At 34.5% G+C, this 15220-nt stretch overlaps 1 protein-coding gene across 1 annotated transcript; it reads right to left on the reverse strand.

Moving 5' to 3' along the window:
* Nucleotides 1-9838: 9838 nt before the first annotated feature.
* Nucleotides 9839-11278, reverse strand: LOC118032010 (S-type anion channel SLAH1). Its single transcript, XM_035036569.2, has 2 exons — nt 10421-11278; nt 9839-10103 (listed from the first exon to the last, which is right to left on the reverse strand). Exons 1-2 carry the CDS (start codon nt 11276-11278, stop codon nt 9852-9854), a joined length of 1110 nt encoding a protein of 369 aa, XP_034892460.1. The 3' UTR covers nt 9839-9851.
* Between the last annotated feature and the right edge of the window lie 3942 nt (nt 11279-15220).

The raw sequence follows: 15220 nt of genomic DNA on the forward strand, positions 1-15220 counted from the left end.
CGAATGCTATCGATGTTGTTTTTCCTGCTGGCAGGGTTTGAGAATCCTTATCTTCTCTTCTTGTTGTTCTAGAATCAACTCAATGATTCTTTCTTCGTCCATAATCTTGTTGGAATGCACTAAGATCTCCTCCTGTAACGATCCAAAAAAACATACATGCAATGATTTATGATTAGATGCAATGCATGCATTCGTACCTGGTTTTGAAACATAGGCCCCATCCTCATTTTCTTGTTCGTGAGACTGCCTCTCAACATGAGCTTGCTTTTGAAATCGTATGCTGGATTCATCTCTCGTGTTGCCTCCTATCATATCTTGGGGAAGAAGTCTTCGACTTTTTTACAAGTAGCCCCTTTTTTCTCCAAATTTACGACTTGTCCTTGCCTCTTTGTCATGCTTTTGTTAAATGCTTTATCTTTTTCAAATCTACGGGCCCTCATCCCGTTTTGAAAACATGTAAAACCTTTCAGGAAATAATCTTTTATTGCCCCCTAGTGTGGAGTGCAACTATATGTCAAGAAGATCTGATTTGGTGCTCTCCAATTGATGGAGTCATCTCCTTAGTCATGCGTAAAAAAGTTCTTTTAAGTAAAAGATTTCAAATGCTATGAGATCATATGTTTTATATATATATAAAAAAGGCTCTTTACAAAGAGAATTCATGGTCAGACTTTAATTTTGTTGATTGGGAAATTACGAAATACATCAAGCGTAATATTTCCTTACAGAGTCAGAATTCACGGGCCTAAATAGATTTTCTCCATCCATTCTAGATAACAATTAAAGCTTCTCCCAAAAATGCTTTTTGTACCACTAAAGGGCCCTCATTGTTTGGTGTCCATTTACTCTGACCTTCTCCTGGTAAAAGACAACATTTTCTTCAATATAAGATCTCCTTCGTGGAACCCTCAAGGTCGAATCCTCTTGTTGTATGATTTGGCCATCCTTCTTTGATAAAGTTGATGATGACAGATTGCGGCTATCCTCTTTTCACTTATCAGATTCAACTGTTCACATTTAACCTTGTCCCATTCTAACTCTTCTAGCTCAAAGTCTATCAATACTCTTAATGAGGGGATTTCAACTTCTAAAGGTATTACCGCCTCCATTTCATATACCAACGTATACAGGGTGACTCTTATTGAGGTTCGGATTGCAGTGGGGTACGTGTGAAGGGCAAATGACAACATCTCATACCAATCCTTGTAAGTGAATACCATTTTCTAAATAATCTTCTTGATATTTTTGTTAGAAGCTTCTACCGCACTATTCATCTTTGGCTTGTATGGCGAGGAATTGGCATACTTGATTTTTTCATTTTAGCGCAGAGTTCTATTATCATCTTGCTATTGAAGTTCTGGGCATTATTAATTTTTCTAGTGGACCATATCGATGGATCAAATATCTTTCCATAAATTTCTTCACCACTTTTTCACGTCATCGAAACATCTCAACAAAGTTTCGTCAAATGATTTCTTATACAAAGTTTCCCCATCAAGATAGAAATCCATTGCCAACCTCCTCAATGTCTTCTTGTTGATTTTTGGATGCCCCCACGGGATATGTATGGTTTTGGATGAAATTCTTGATATCATAGTACCAAGGGTTTCCATCTATTTCTCTTTCAAACTGAGCAACAGTGAGCTAAGTTATTTCTTATATCAATGTGTATTGGTTGTACCTTGTGCCCAAAGTCTATTCTAACCATAGAAGCTGACGTGACCAAAACATCAAAATGGTTTCATTCCCTTCCTAGATGAGTGAACTTTATTTCCTCAAATTCTCTAGCCCATCTAGACAAGTATTCTTGGCAAGGTCTCAACTTCTCGTCCTTGGTTTGCCCTTGTCCTTTCACTTGACAAATAATCAAAATCGAGTCTCCAATACACATCTATCTTTCTGATGTTTAGCTCTAATGCAACCTCTAAAATGCAAGCTTCAAACTCAGTTGTGTTGTTAGTGTACCCAAATTGCGACTTAACTAAAACCGGATACTGTTTCTTATTAGGAAAGATTAGCACTGCCCCCACTCTATTACCACAACACCCTCAAAGTACATAATCCAACAATCTGATTTCCCTTACTCGACTGAAAGCATATTTTTATCCAAAAAATTAAATCTTAACAGCCCATAAACTTTCACAACATGGTCAGCTAGGTGATTGGCGATGACATTCATGGCTTTCCTTGTCATATATACTATGTTGTACTCAGCTAGTAGAACTTGCCATTTTTCAATTCAACTTGATAGATAGATAGGGGTGGATTCAGTAGGTATTGCTTGATTTTCGTGAAAGCTTCTTCACATTCTTATTCCAAATTCCAAGATTCTTCCTCCTTAACAATTTGAAGATGAGGTCATAAGTCGTGGTTAATTGGGATATAAATTGAGCAATGTAATTCAAACTTCCCAAGAACCTCCTTACATCCTTCTTAGTCTTGGGAGTTGGCATAGGTTGAATAGCCTTTACTTAATCAGGGTCCACTTCTATCCCTTTGTCACTCATCAAAAATTCCAAAAACTTCCTAGATTTCACCCCGAATGAACACCTTGCATGGTTAAGCCTCAACTTGTACTTTCTTAGTCTTTCAACTAATTCCTTCAATATTTGGACATGATTCTCTCCCTCTCTAGGTCATGTCATCCACGTATACTTTAATCTCTTTTTGCATCATGTTGTGAAATAAAGTTACCATAGCACTTTGGTAGGTGCCCCCAACTTTCTTTAACCCAAACGGCATGACCTTGTAGCGGGTTTCCAAGTTTGTTCATGTTGTTCGTTTTTGGGAATCCCCTAATGTTATTTTCCTACCATTCTTCCTCTTCTACAACTAATATGGATTCTTTAAAGTCCGGCCATTCATTCTCAGTGTAAAGTGCAGGTGTAGTTATGGAAGATTCGTTTTGAAAAGAAAAATGATGTGTAAAAACACCAAGATGAACTTTTGAAAAGGCATTTGGAACCTCGATTTAAAAAGTTGAAAAAGGAAAACAACACAATATCATGATCAAACAAGCATTGTTGATTAAATCACCAAATGGAGCTTCTTGGGTCTCCCAATTCTAGAACATCTCTCCCTTTATGGATGCAAAAAGATATTATGGAGCATACATCCTAAGGATAGGCTCTAGTTCCTTTATGTGAGACATTGGGTAGGTTTACTACTGGGTCTCTAAAAAGGGTCTCTTGCTGTTCCAGTGATCACCCTCGTAAAGGCGATATGGAGGTCCAGCAGATAGTGGGATGGCACGTGTACCAATCACAATCAGTCTAAACACTCAGCAAAGAGTTGGGGTTTACACAAACTTAAACCTTGACTCAAGTCATAAGGCAAGCTGCTAGTCCCCCACTTAACCTTAAAGTTACAGGTGTGTGCCCTCATAATATAATAACAATAATAAAGTGATGCATGACCAAGCCATGTACGATAGAATGTAAAGATGTATGCTAAAGCTTTTAAACAAAGCATCGTAAGAAAACAAAAACCAATAACACATAGCCTAAACAAACAAAAAATCAAGCTTAGTCCAAGGGTCCCCAGTGGAGTCGCCATTCTGTCACACCCCCACAAAAAAATTATAAAGGCACGACATCGGCTGGCGATTTTCGTTGTGTTCTAAGGATTTGGTTTTTTGGAGTCGCCACCTAGTATTTGGTCACTAGGAACCCTAACTGGTCTTTCAGAGATTCTAAGGCAAGGGACTGGTTGCGTAAAGGGAAGGTACTAGCACCCCTAATACGCCCTACCTAAGGTAAGCTGCTTGGTGTTTGGTTTGCTCCATAGTCTATGGTGTTGGTGTCTTCTAAACCCGTCAATTTATTTTAGATAGAAATCTAAGGAAATTCCATGTGCTATGAAAGTTCGTTTTTTCCTTTAGTATTTCAAAAGTCGGTGACTCGTAAACCGTGGAGAAAAAAAAAATTAAAATTTTGAAATGTTCTCGATCGCAACCAAAGCTTCTTTCAAACATGTGCGTTGATTTATTACTCCCGATAATATTTTGGATGTTCGTCCTTTTAAGGATTTCTTCATCCAAACATTAGCGGTGAACAATAACCACAACTTCTCCTCTCAAAATAAGATTTTTATAGTTTTTGGAATATTGGCCAATACCCTTTGGAGTTTTACAAACAGGTTGTAAAATCCACAAATGCAAGAAAATGATTTGTGTTTAAGAAATCCATGCGAAAACACATTTTCAAAACTTCCAATATTTTTTTTATATATATATAAAAAGAACATTCAAAACATGTTAGTGTATTGGCCGTATGCATGAAAACAAAACATTTTTTTTTAGTAAACATTTTTTTGACGAAAACCGGGTATTTTAATACCGAATTTGTATCTTTACAATATAAAAATACAAACCGGTATTGACCCAAAATACAGTAATAAAATTACAGAAAAATCACAAATTCTTTGAAATAATTTTTTTTGAAGAATTTTTATTTTTTATTTTTTTTAGGGCTGGACCCAGCGGGGCCCACATGGCTGGGCTGAACCCAGCAGGCCTCATGTGAACAGTGAAATATATATGATGTGAACAGTGAAATAGCATTTCACTGTTCACGTGAATTATATGTGATGTGAACAGTGAATTAACATTTCACTGTTTAAGTGAATTATATTTCACTTCAACAGTGAAATGCAAGGAAATGGTGCATGCACAGCGACGAAGGGGGTGCAAACCTGGTGGCAGAAATGATGTTGAAGACGATGGCGAACACTCCCAGTGATGCTGGTGGCGGTGGACAGGAAGCCAATGGGGGCTCACGATGGTTCTGACGGTGGCAGTGGTTGGGAAGCTCGATGACAGCAGCTGTTTTCTCTTCTTCTTCCCCTTTACAGAGGCGTTGCTTCTTCTCTTGGTTTCTCTCAGTCAGCAATGTTCTTCCCTCTCTATGGCAGCTTTGTGGAGGCGCTGGTAGTGGTGGCCGGGGAGTGACTTGGACGGTGGTCGGTGACTTTGGAGTGCGGTGTTCAGCCCTTCTTCCTTTTCTTCTCTGCGTTCCTCTTCAGCTATGTTCTCCTCTGCTTCCCTTTTCTCCTTCTGCTCCCAACTGTGTTGTTGTCGACTAGGAAGATAGTGGTAGCTGGCGGTGATGGCTTTGTTCTTCTTCTCGCAGCAGAGGCGCGGGTTGCTGCCTTTTCTTCAATGGTGCTGCTACGTCTGGGGAGAAGATGATGCAACCACCGTGTGTGACGTTTTAGTGGCTTCTTGAGGTGGAGATGTCGGTGAGAAAACGAGTGATGATGGTGGTGGTTGATGAGGGCCAACGGCGGAGAGGGAAAGAGAAAAAGAGGCTGGTTGCAGGAAAACTGGGCAGTAATGGCTGATTTTCGTCCGACTTTGTGTGTTCTTTTGTCCCCCCATAGGTCTTCAAAAGAGATTCTATTTATAGGAAGTGGAAGAGGGCAATCTTGTATACGTTGGGGAAAAATTTCAGCCCTTGATTCAGCTGGGAAGCATCTCAATCGTTGGCTCAAAGTGTGCACCTCGAGCTGCCAAATTTGGCAGCTCAAGGTTGTGAACTGCCCGAGGTGGCCACTTCGAGCCACTCAACGGAGCCATTTCTAACTTTTTCGACCCGACCGGACCATTCTCCGGGATAAAGGGGTTGCATGTGAACATGTTGGTGTAAGGTTTGTCGGATTTGGAGGCCACACGAGCCGGAAAACTCGCCTGGAAAGCAGCCACTCAGGCAGCGTTTTGAGGAAGAAAGTGAACAGTAAATTAAGGCACATTTTCCAAATTGGTCCCTGGTTTCGGATTTTCTCAATTAAGTCCCTAATTGGTCCTTAAAATTCAATATTTATGCAATTAAGCCCCTGATTTGACTTAATAAATTCCTAAAAATTATAATTTGGCCCCAGAACTTTAATTTCTTCTAATTAAAGCCCAAATTGACTTAAAAATCAATTTTTTCTTGCAATCAAATCCTTTATAAATTCAAATAAAAATCCAATTAAGTCCATAAATATCCAAATTTGGGCTTCTCCTCAAAATTTAAATTTTCCTTCTCAATAGGGCTCTCATCCTTCAAGAAAATACTGTCAAAAATCCAATCTTTGTATCTTTATACTCCTTGACCAATTTTCTAACCATTTTCTGAGTGCTTCTGCCTTCCATTATTTTTCTAGCCTCTTTTCGCTATTTATTTTATTTATTTTTGTGGGGACCCAAAAATGGGTTACAACAATATTAATTATAAATATTCATAGTCAATATTCTATTAAGATTAAACATTAATTAAAGTTGAGATTAATGCATATTTTGCAATAGGTTTCACATACTAAGATATAAGAAATACCTAAAACTAATATATAATTGTTTGTTAAATGACAAATACATTGAATTAACCCACATGAGAATTCTATATAGAGAAATTACATATGTATAGGAAGACTCATGTGATAGTTATGTAAGTAATCCTTAAACTTGAGATTATTAAGTTATTTTATATAAAAAATACTATATTTTGGGTTATATATATATAATTGAGTAAATTATAATATAAAAAATATTGAATAGTTCTTTGACTATTATAGTTCGAGAATCAAAACTTGCTCAATTATGTAGGTAGTATGGGTTTTGTTCCCAAACAAAATTTTATATTAATTTTATCTTTCAAATCTAAAAATTTCACCATTTAAATCTTTTATGCATTTATATTTGATCATGCATTCTATCTAATTAAATTGTATGTATTTCCATAGAAAATACCTTATTTATTAAAGATTTTTTTTTTTATTAAGATTAAACATTATAAAGTTCAAATTGAGAAATCAATCGTTTGAAGAAAAATTAATCCTAACTCAATAATTGGAGAAAATACTTGAGATTTTCACAATAGTAAATCATGAGGAGCCTCACAAATACAAAATTAACTTATCGTATTATTTGAAAGATATAATACACCGTATTAAGAATAATTAAATGAGTAATGCCATACAAATAAAAGTTTCATACAAAACTCCTGCAAACGCATGACAATTTTTTTTTCAGGAGAGATGGGATTTTAGTATAAGAAGTGTTTATAAATCATTTTACTATATATATATATATATATATATATGTTAAAGTATTATTTTACATTTGCATATTGAGATTAATACACGAGTGGAATATTTAATTAATCTTAGTAATGGAGATGATGACTCCCTTCTCGCCGAGTGTTAGGGTTTGACGTAGGGATCATTTTCTAGGAACAGCATCTTCGTGTTGAGAGCAGTGAACACCATTGCAAAAAACTCTTATACAAAGACTAATGAAATATTGTTTTTTTAATATAGCAATTGCAATATTATTTTATTATTTTATTTTGTTAAAAGTAAACTTAAGAACTTGCATGTTTTTATTAACATATATCAATTTCACTATATTTTATTATATATAAATATTAATTTTTTAATTCATAGTTATACTTTTTACTTATTATAAAAAATACATGTCAATAACACATACATATTAATTCATTTATGTTTGAAAAAAATAATTATTCAACCTTCAACTAGACAAGTTGAATAGACGCGTTATTTTTTTTTTATATATTTATTTGCATATATAATTCTCTATTTATTTAATTAAATATATGTATATAATTTTTGATTTTTAATTAAACACATTTTAAAAATTTGTATTTTTTCTCTAAAAAATTATTATTCGGCTAGCAGAATAACTAATAAATACTACGTCATAATGTATTATGATTTTAACGTAAATCTACGTCAACCCAACTTTCCAACTTTTTATGCTATGCACTAATTCCGAATTTCTTGTTTTGGAATTATCCTCTCCTACCGTTCAACTATCGAATCTCTAACGATTCGCGTATCACCTATTTGCACGCCAAGTTGTAACTTTTTTCCAATAGATATTTCAATACGACAACTCTTCTATCATTGATTAAATGGATATCAATTCATCTTCAATTGAATTTATAAACCTTTTTAGATTATTATTTTATCCAATAAATAAAAAATAATACGTAATAATTTAATCTAAATTTAATGGATATCAATCCATCTTGACTTAAACTTATAAGTCGTTTTTAGGTCATTATCTTATCTATTGAGTAATGAATAATGTGTGAATATTGTTAAATTGAATCCAAAACCCAATTTAAACTTTAACGCAAAATATATATTTGTATTATATAGATAAATATGTAGAATATTTATATATTGTTTTAACCTAAATTATCTAATATAATATATAAATATCTAAATATTGAAATCATAGACACATATATGTTTAACATTTATAATTTTATTATTTAACACACACAACCATACTTCAAGTATGCATGTGTGTGTGTATATATCACTATTTTATTTTTTATTGAATAATAAATATTAGTTATCTAATAAATATTTATATAGATACTCAAAAACCCGATGAATATGATATGAATATCTAAATTTTTTGCTCATAGAATAATAGATAAGGTATAAATATAAACAAATATGTAATTACCCATTGCTATCCATCATAATTATATATAATAATTATGAATATTTATTTTTGAATCAAGTAATTTCATCCTAATTTTTCCATTTAAACTAATGAAAAAGTCACCAACCTGGTATATAACATATATTGATGTCGAAAATGTCACTTGCTCTGAATAAGACAAGATTCATTTATCATTGTACGTATTTGTATTCATGCAATAGGTATATTTTATTTATAATTTTATAAAGGCTTTCTTTGTCTTTAATATTTATTTAAGTTTAAATAATAAATTTAAAGTAAAGATAAAATCATTGTGATAAAAAATATTTGCAAGAGAAATTATTAAATGATTATAATTATAAGAATTTCTATTATATCACAATATTAATTATAAATATTTATAGTCAATGCTCTATTAAGATTAAATATTAATCAAAGTTAAGATTAATGCATATTTTGCAATTGGTTTCACATGCTAAGATATAAGAGATACCTAAAATTAATATACAAGTTCTTGTTAAATGACAAATACACTGAACCAACCCACATAAGAATTTCTATTATATCACAATATTAATTATAAATATTTATAGTCAATGCTCTATTAAGATTAAATATTAATCAAAGTTAAGATTAATGCATATTTTGCAATTGGTTTCACATGCTAAGATATAAGAGATACCTAAAATTAATATACAAGTTCTTGTTAAATGACAAATACACTGAACCAACCCACATAAGAATTCCATATAGAAAGATTACATATGCATAGGAAGACTCATGTGATAATTATGTAAATGATCCTTAAACTTGAGAAATAATTAAGTTATCTTACATAGAAAATATTATATTTTGAGTTATATATATAGAATTGAGTGGATTATAACTTAGTACTTGTATTATACAAAATATTGAATAGTTCTTTGACTATTATATAGTTAGAGAATCAAAACTTGCTCAATTATATAGGTAGTATGGGTTTTGTTCCCAAACAAAATTTTATATCAATTTTATCTCTCAAATCTGAAAATTTCACCATTTAAATGGTTTGAAGAAAAACTAACCCTAACTCAATAATTGGAGGATATTTCTAAGATTTTAACAATAGTAAATAATGACGAGCCTCAACAAATACAAAATTAACATATCTAGAAAGGTATAATACACCGTATTAACACTAATTAAATGAGTAATGCTATACAAATAAAATTTTCATTTTTTTTTCAGGAGAGATGGGATTTTAGTATAAGAAGTGTAAATCATTTTACTAAATATTTATATGTTATATAGTATTATTTTACGTTTGCATATTGAGATCAATACACGAGTGGAATATTTAATTAGTCTTGCTCTTGGAGATGATGGCGAAATATGACTCCCTTCTCGGCGAGTGTTAGGGCTTGACGTAGGGATCATTTTCTAGGAACAGCATCTTCGTGTTGAGAGCAGTGAACACCATTAGAGCAAGAGATACCAGAACCGACAACGACAATAGCACAAGCATTACTCCATGTGCAAGGAAGCCCTTCACCTCTTGCGCATAATCTACTGAAGCCAGAGCCAGCACTGTCAAAGGAAAAGAATATGCCCACCATGCTACGTTGAACTTTCTCATGGATTTTTTGAATAGGGATGGCCTAGAAACCTGTGTTCACATTACAAATAAATTAACAAATATTAGAAAATTAAGGACCATCCATGGATGCTTCATGTAAGACACCAAAAATAAAAATAAAAAATTACAAGTCAATTTTAAGTTTTCTTTTCTTTTTAATTAACCATTTTATCATCAAGATTACGTCCTCTACATGAGGATACATCTTTCAGTAAAATAATCGAGTTCTAGTGACTTCGATTTATTTACTTACTTCTTAAAATAACCATACAGATTGGACTAATTGAGACTAATAATTCAATTAATTAAGGACCCTAAAAATTACTACTGCTTCATATATATATTACCAGGGATAAGAAGAGGAAGAGAGACAGAAAGAAGAGCATCTTTGCCGGGTTATCAAACCTTCCGGAAATGGAGTCCCAAGCCAAGCTTGCCACACTTGGAGCTGCAAAGAACAAGAAGAAGACGGGCCTCAACATGGCAGGCAGGCTGTTGCCCCCTGATAACCTTTGATATAGTGTAACAAACAGGACAAGATAGTGTGCCATGCCCAAAGAGAACATACAAACAGCACTCTCCCTCCACCCCATTTCCGCTGCAGCCCGGGCCCCTACCAAATTCCCTATCACTGATAGCTGACTGGTCGGATTCGCCACCGCTGATAAGAACCTCTTCCCTTTAGTAAACCACTGGCCGTAGATTTTGACATCGAGAACCACCACTGGGACCACAAAAACCCACCACAGAACTAGGTAGTACATGGTTTTTGGAGTAATGAATGGCGATGATTGAAGCAAAAGAAGCCAGGAAATCCATGGAGCAAAAAGATAGTTCACTCCTACATGGTGCAAGAACTCAGCCTTCACCATTTCAAAGTGATATAAACATCTAAGGATATACAGAAGAGAGAGTGAGGCTAATGAGAAGAGAGCTAGTGACCAGAGAAGAACAAAGGCTATGGAGGGCAGCATTCGAAACATACGTCTGAGAGCATGTGCATCATCAGGAGATTCTCCGAGGATTTTCCATAGTAAGGCTTGACTGCATAGTGCAAGGCTAATCCTAAAGTAACCGGCATGTAACCTAGCCAAGATTGATATCAAAGATTGCTCGATGATAGATAGAGAGCTACGATGTGGTGATGGTATTGCTGTTTGCTCGATCACAATTTCGATTACGGGTTCCGAATTTCTCGCATCCATATTTATTAAGGAAAGAGACTTGTACATGTAAATGCCTTATATAGAAATAGTTATCATGTAGTATATTCCACTATTGTATTATACACAACTCTAAAGGTATAAATACAAAGAAATAGTTGTTTTTAGTGACAATCATTATAATTCACACAAAGATAATCTCTCAACATAATTCAACTTGCTATCAGAAAATCATCCTTCACTCTTCTAGTCAATATTCGGTCCTCTTTTCCAGACCGGCCCGCATCTTCTCCTCCCTTGTCAATGGAAATCAAGAACTTCAACAATCAGCTGCTGCTGCCGTACCAATCCTTCACTCTTATTGCAAGATTTCACAGTGTTATCAACGGATTGAATTCGTTGGTGTGAGATTAAGACACCATTGATAACTTTTTTACCACCTACATCATTGACATAAAGTTTCCGTCGGCATGCTTTTCATTAGTAATCCCAAATTCCATTGCTAATGCTATCGGTAAAAAAATAATATTACCAATGGTTTTGCAAACGAAAAATGCACGCCAAAAAAATAAATTCTCACCAGAAATATACCAACGGATTTATTTCAGTGATGTTTAGGGTCCTCCTATGTTGTCATCAAACTCAAGCTCTTATTGACTTGATTTTTAGTGATGTTTAGGGTCCACCTATGTTGTCAGCTTATGAATTTTGCTATTTTGCTATTTTTTATGGATGCCCATACGAAATTTATTTGGTTTTATCCTTTGGTTGCTAAATCTAATGTTTTACTATCTTTCATCAATTTCAGGTACTCGTTAAACACCATTTTTCTTTAAAAATTAAGTCTGTTCAAACAAATTTGGGAAATGAATATCAAAAACTCAATATATATTTAAAACTATTGGTATTCATCATCGTGTGATCTGTCCATATACTCATAAATAAAATGACATGGTTAAACGCTGTCATAGATATATTGTTGAAACTGGGCTTACTCTTTTTGGTCAGTGTAAAGTCCCCTAAAATACTGGAGTTATGCTTTTGAGAGTTCAGTTTATTTGATTAATTGCATGCCAACTCTAGTTCTTAATCATAAGAAACCTTTTGAATGTCTTTTAAAGTCGCCTCCTGATTATACTTTTCTTCATACTTTCAGGTGTCTCCGCTTCCCATTTCTTTGTCTATACAATGCTCATAAGTTAGATTTTTGCTCTTCTGCTTGTGTTTTTCTAGGTTATAGCAACTCTCATTTAGGTTATTGATGCCTTGATTTGTTGTCAAATCATATTTATCTTGTTTGTCATATTTGGTTTCATGAAAATATTTTTCCTTTTGACAAGTCTAAACAGATTGTAGCTCTACCCAAACAACCTTTTGCTATCACTTTACAACCTCTCATGCCACTTTATCTAATCACTCACCCGATGCCCCCTACACCTACCACAACCTCTTTGACTCCCTTACCATTACCTGTATATTACTGTCATGATTATTCTTTAGGTACAGGTTTAGATTTGCCACTCTCGCATGCGCCTTTCATCTCCCTTACCAGCTCCCCTACCAGCTCCCTTGTTGTTTCTTGTACTAGTTTCCTTGATGTGGTTGTCTCCCTTGTTGTTTCCCCTCTGGTTCCTCTTCTCGACTTGATCCTATATTGAGCTATTCAGCATTAGGTTCTTCCTCCATTTCCCCTCCTAGACTTGACTTATGTGTTGATTTATTTCAGTTCACTCTTCAGCAAGTCCCGACTAATGTGTCTTTGACTCCCTCTTAGGTTGCCTGCACTCATTCCATGGTACTTTGCCCACGTCGATCCAAAAACATAAACTTGAGTGTTGCATCTGCCTCTCGGGTTACTTCTTTCCCTTAATAGGAACCACCTTCATTTATGGATGTCAATAAGTACTTGATTTGGCATAATGGCATGCAAAAGGAAATCTGGGCCCTTCATTGTAATCAAACTTGGTCATTAGTACCCTTTCATTCATTTGTGAATGTGGTTGGCAGTATATGGGTGTATAAGATCAAGCAACATATTGATGGTCGGATTGACTAATATAAAGCATGTTTGGTTGCCCACAGTTTCACTCAGCATGAAGGGATATATTATTTGGAGACATTTAGTTCGGTCGTTAAGCTTACAACGGTTTGACTTGTGCTCACTATTGTTGTCTCTTATGGTGGGAAAATTCATTAGTTTGATGTCCATAATGCTTTCTTGAATGATATTCTTCAAGAAGAGATGTACATGACATAACCACTTGCTTTTGATGACCCTACACTGTCGTCTCATGTGTGTCGTCTTCATAAATCCTTGTATAGCTTGAAACAAACGCCTTGAGCATGGTATAACTGGTTAAGTGAGTTTCTAACTTCAATTGGATTTCAGGCATCCAAGGTTGATACTTCTCTTTTTATTCTTTCTTTAGGTGGTGTTATGATTTATTTGCTTGTGTATGTTAATGATATTCTATTGAATGGGAGTAACTTAGCTTTGCTTCACTGATTGATTACTTTGTTGTGATCAGAATTTAAGCTTCGGGCTTTAGGTTCCATTTATTTTTTCTTGGGCATTGAAGTTAAATTTATTACTATGGGTCTCTTACTTAGTCAACATAAGTATGCGCTAGATATTATCCAACGAGCAGGTATGGCTTCTTGCAAACCAGTTGACACTCCTTTGTCTACCTCCTTTAAATTGGGAATCATGTCTGGTACTTTTCACTCTAATCCGACACGTTATAGGTAGATTGTTAGGGCTCTATAATATCTTACTTTCACTAGACCTAATATTTGCTATATAGTCAACAATGTATGTCAGTTTATGCATACCCCTATTGAGGATCATTGGGCTGCCATTAAATGCATTTTACGTTACCTCCAAGCTACAACCTTCTATGGTCTGCACACTACTCGGGATTTCTCTTTATCCCTTCATGGTTTCACTAATGTTGATTGGGCTGAGAATATTTTTGATCGAAAATCAACAGGTAATCTTGTGTATCTTGGCTCAACCCTTATTTCATGGAAATCTAGGAAACAACACACTATTGCTAGGTCTTTTATAGAGCAGAATACAAAGCCTTAACTAATGGTACTGTTGAAATCTTGTGGATTCACTCTTTATTGTCAGAACTTTGGCTTTCATTCTTGTCCATGACTACATTATGGTGTGATAATGTAGGGGCAACTTTCTTATCTACCAATCCGGTGTTTCATGCCTGTACTAAACATGTTAAAGTTGATTATCACTTTGTTCGTGATCGTGATACCAATCAAGAAATTCAGGTACGATCCATTTCTTTCAATGACCAACTAGCTAATGCCCTTACCAAGTCTCTCCTTCTAGTCTCATTTGCTTATTTTCAGTCCAAGCTTCGAGTGAAATATCCACTTTCAGCTTGTTGGGGTATATTAAGGAAATAGATCTACAAACACCTTAAATAGGAATAATTATGTGTAATATATTCTATTTTTATATTGTACACTACCCTAAAAGGTATAAATAGAAAGGAATGGTTGCTCTTATTGGCAATCATCATAATTCACACAAAGGCAATCTCTCAACAAAATTCAACTATATTGAATAGTAACTTTTATGAAAATGTTATACAACACCGTGTAGCCATGGACGGTTTGCTATAGACAGTGATGTGTGAAAATGTTTTAGGAAATTGAAAAGAATGTTCAGTGAGCAGTAAGCGTGCGATCTAAAGCCCAGTCGGAGGCGGCTGATAACTAGCTAGGCTTGTCTTTTTGGACTTCATTTCTCACGAATTCGTGAGTTGTTTTGCAGTCCTTCCAGCTAGAACCCATGCATTTGTGGGACCATTTTGGTTTTGGTTTTGAATTGCTCATATCAAAATTAAGGACTAAACCCAGCTGCTATAACTCAAAAGTCAATAATTAAATATAAGATTGAAAAATTAGCTTTTTAAATGTTCTTTTTTAAAAAAAAAAAATTAGATGAATATTTCTAAACAG

Source organism: Populus alba, chromosome 2 (genome assembly GCF_005239225.2).
Source record: "Populus alba chromosome 2, ASM523922v2, whole genome shotgun sequence".
Taxonomy (NCBI): domain Eukaryota; kingdom Viridiplantae; phylum Streptophyta; class Magnoliopsida; order Malpighiales; family Salicaceae; genus Populus; species Populus alba.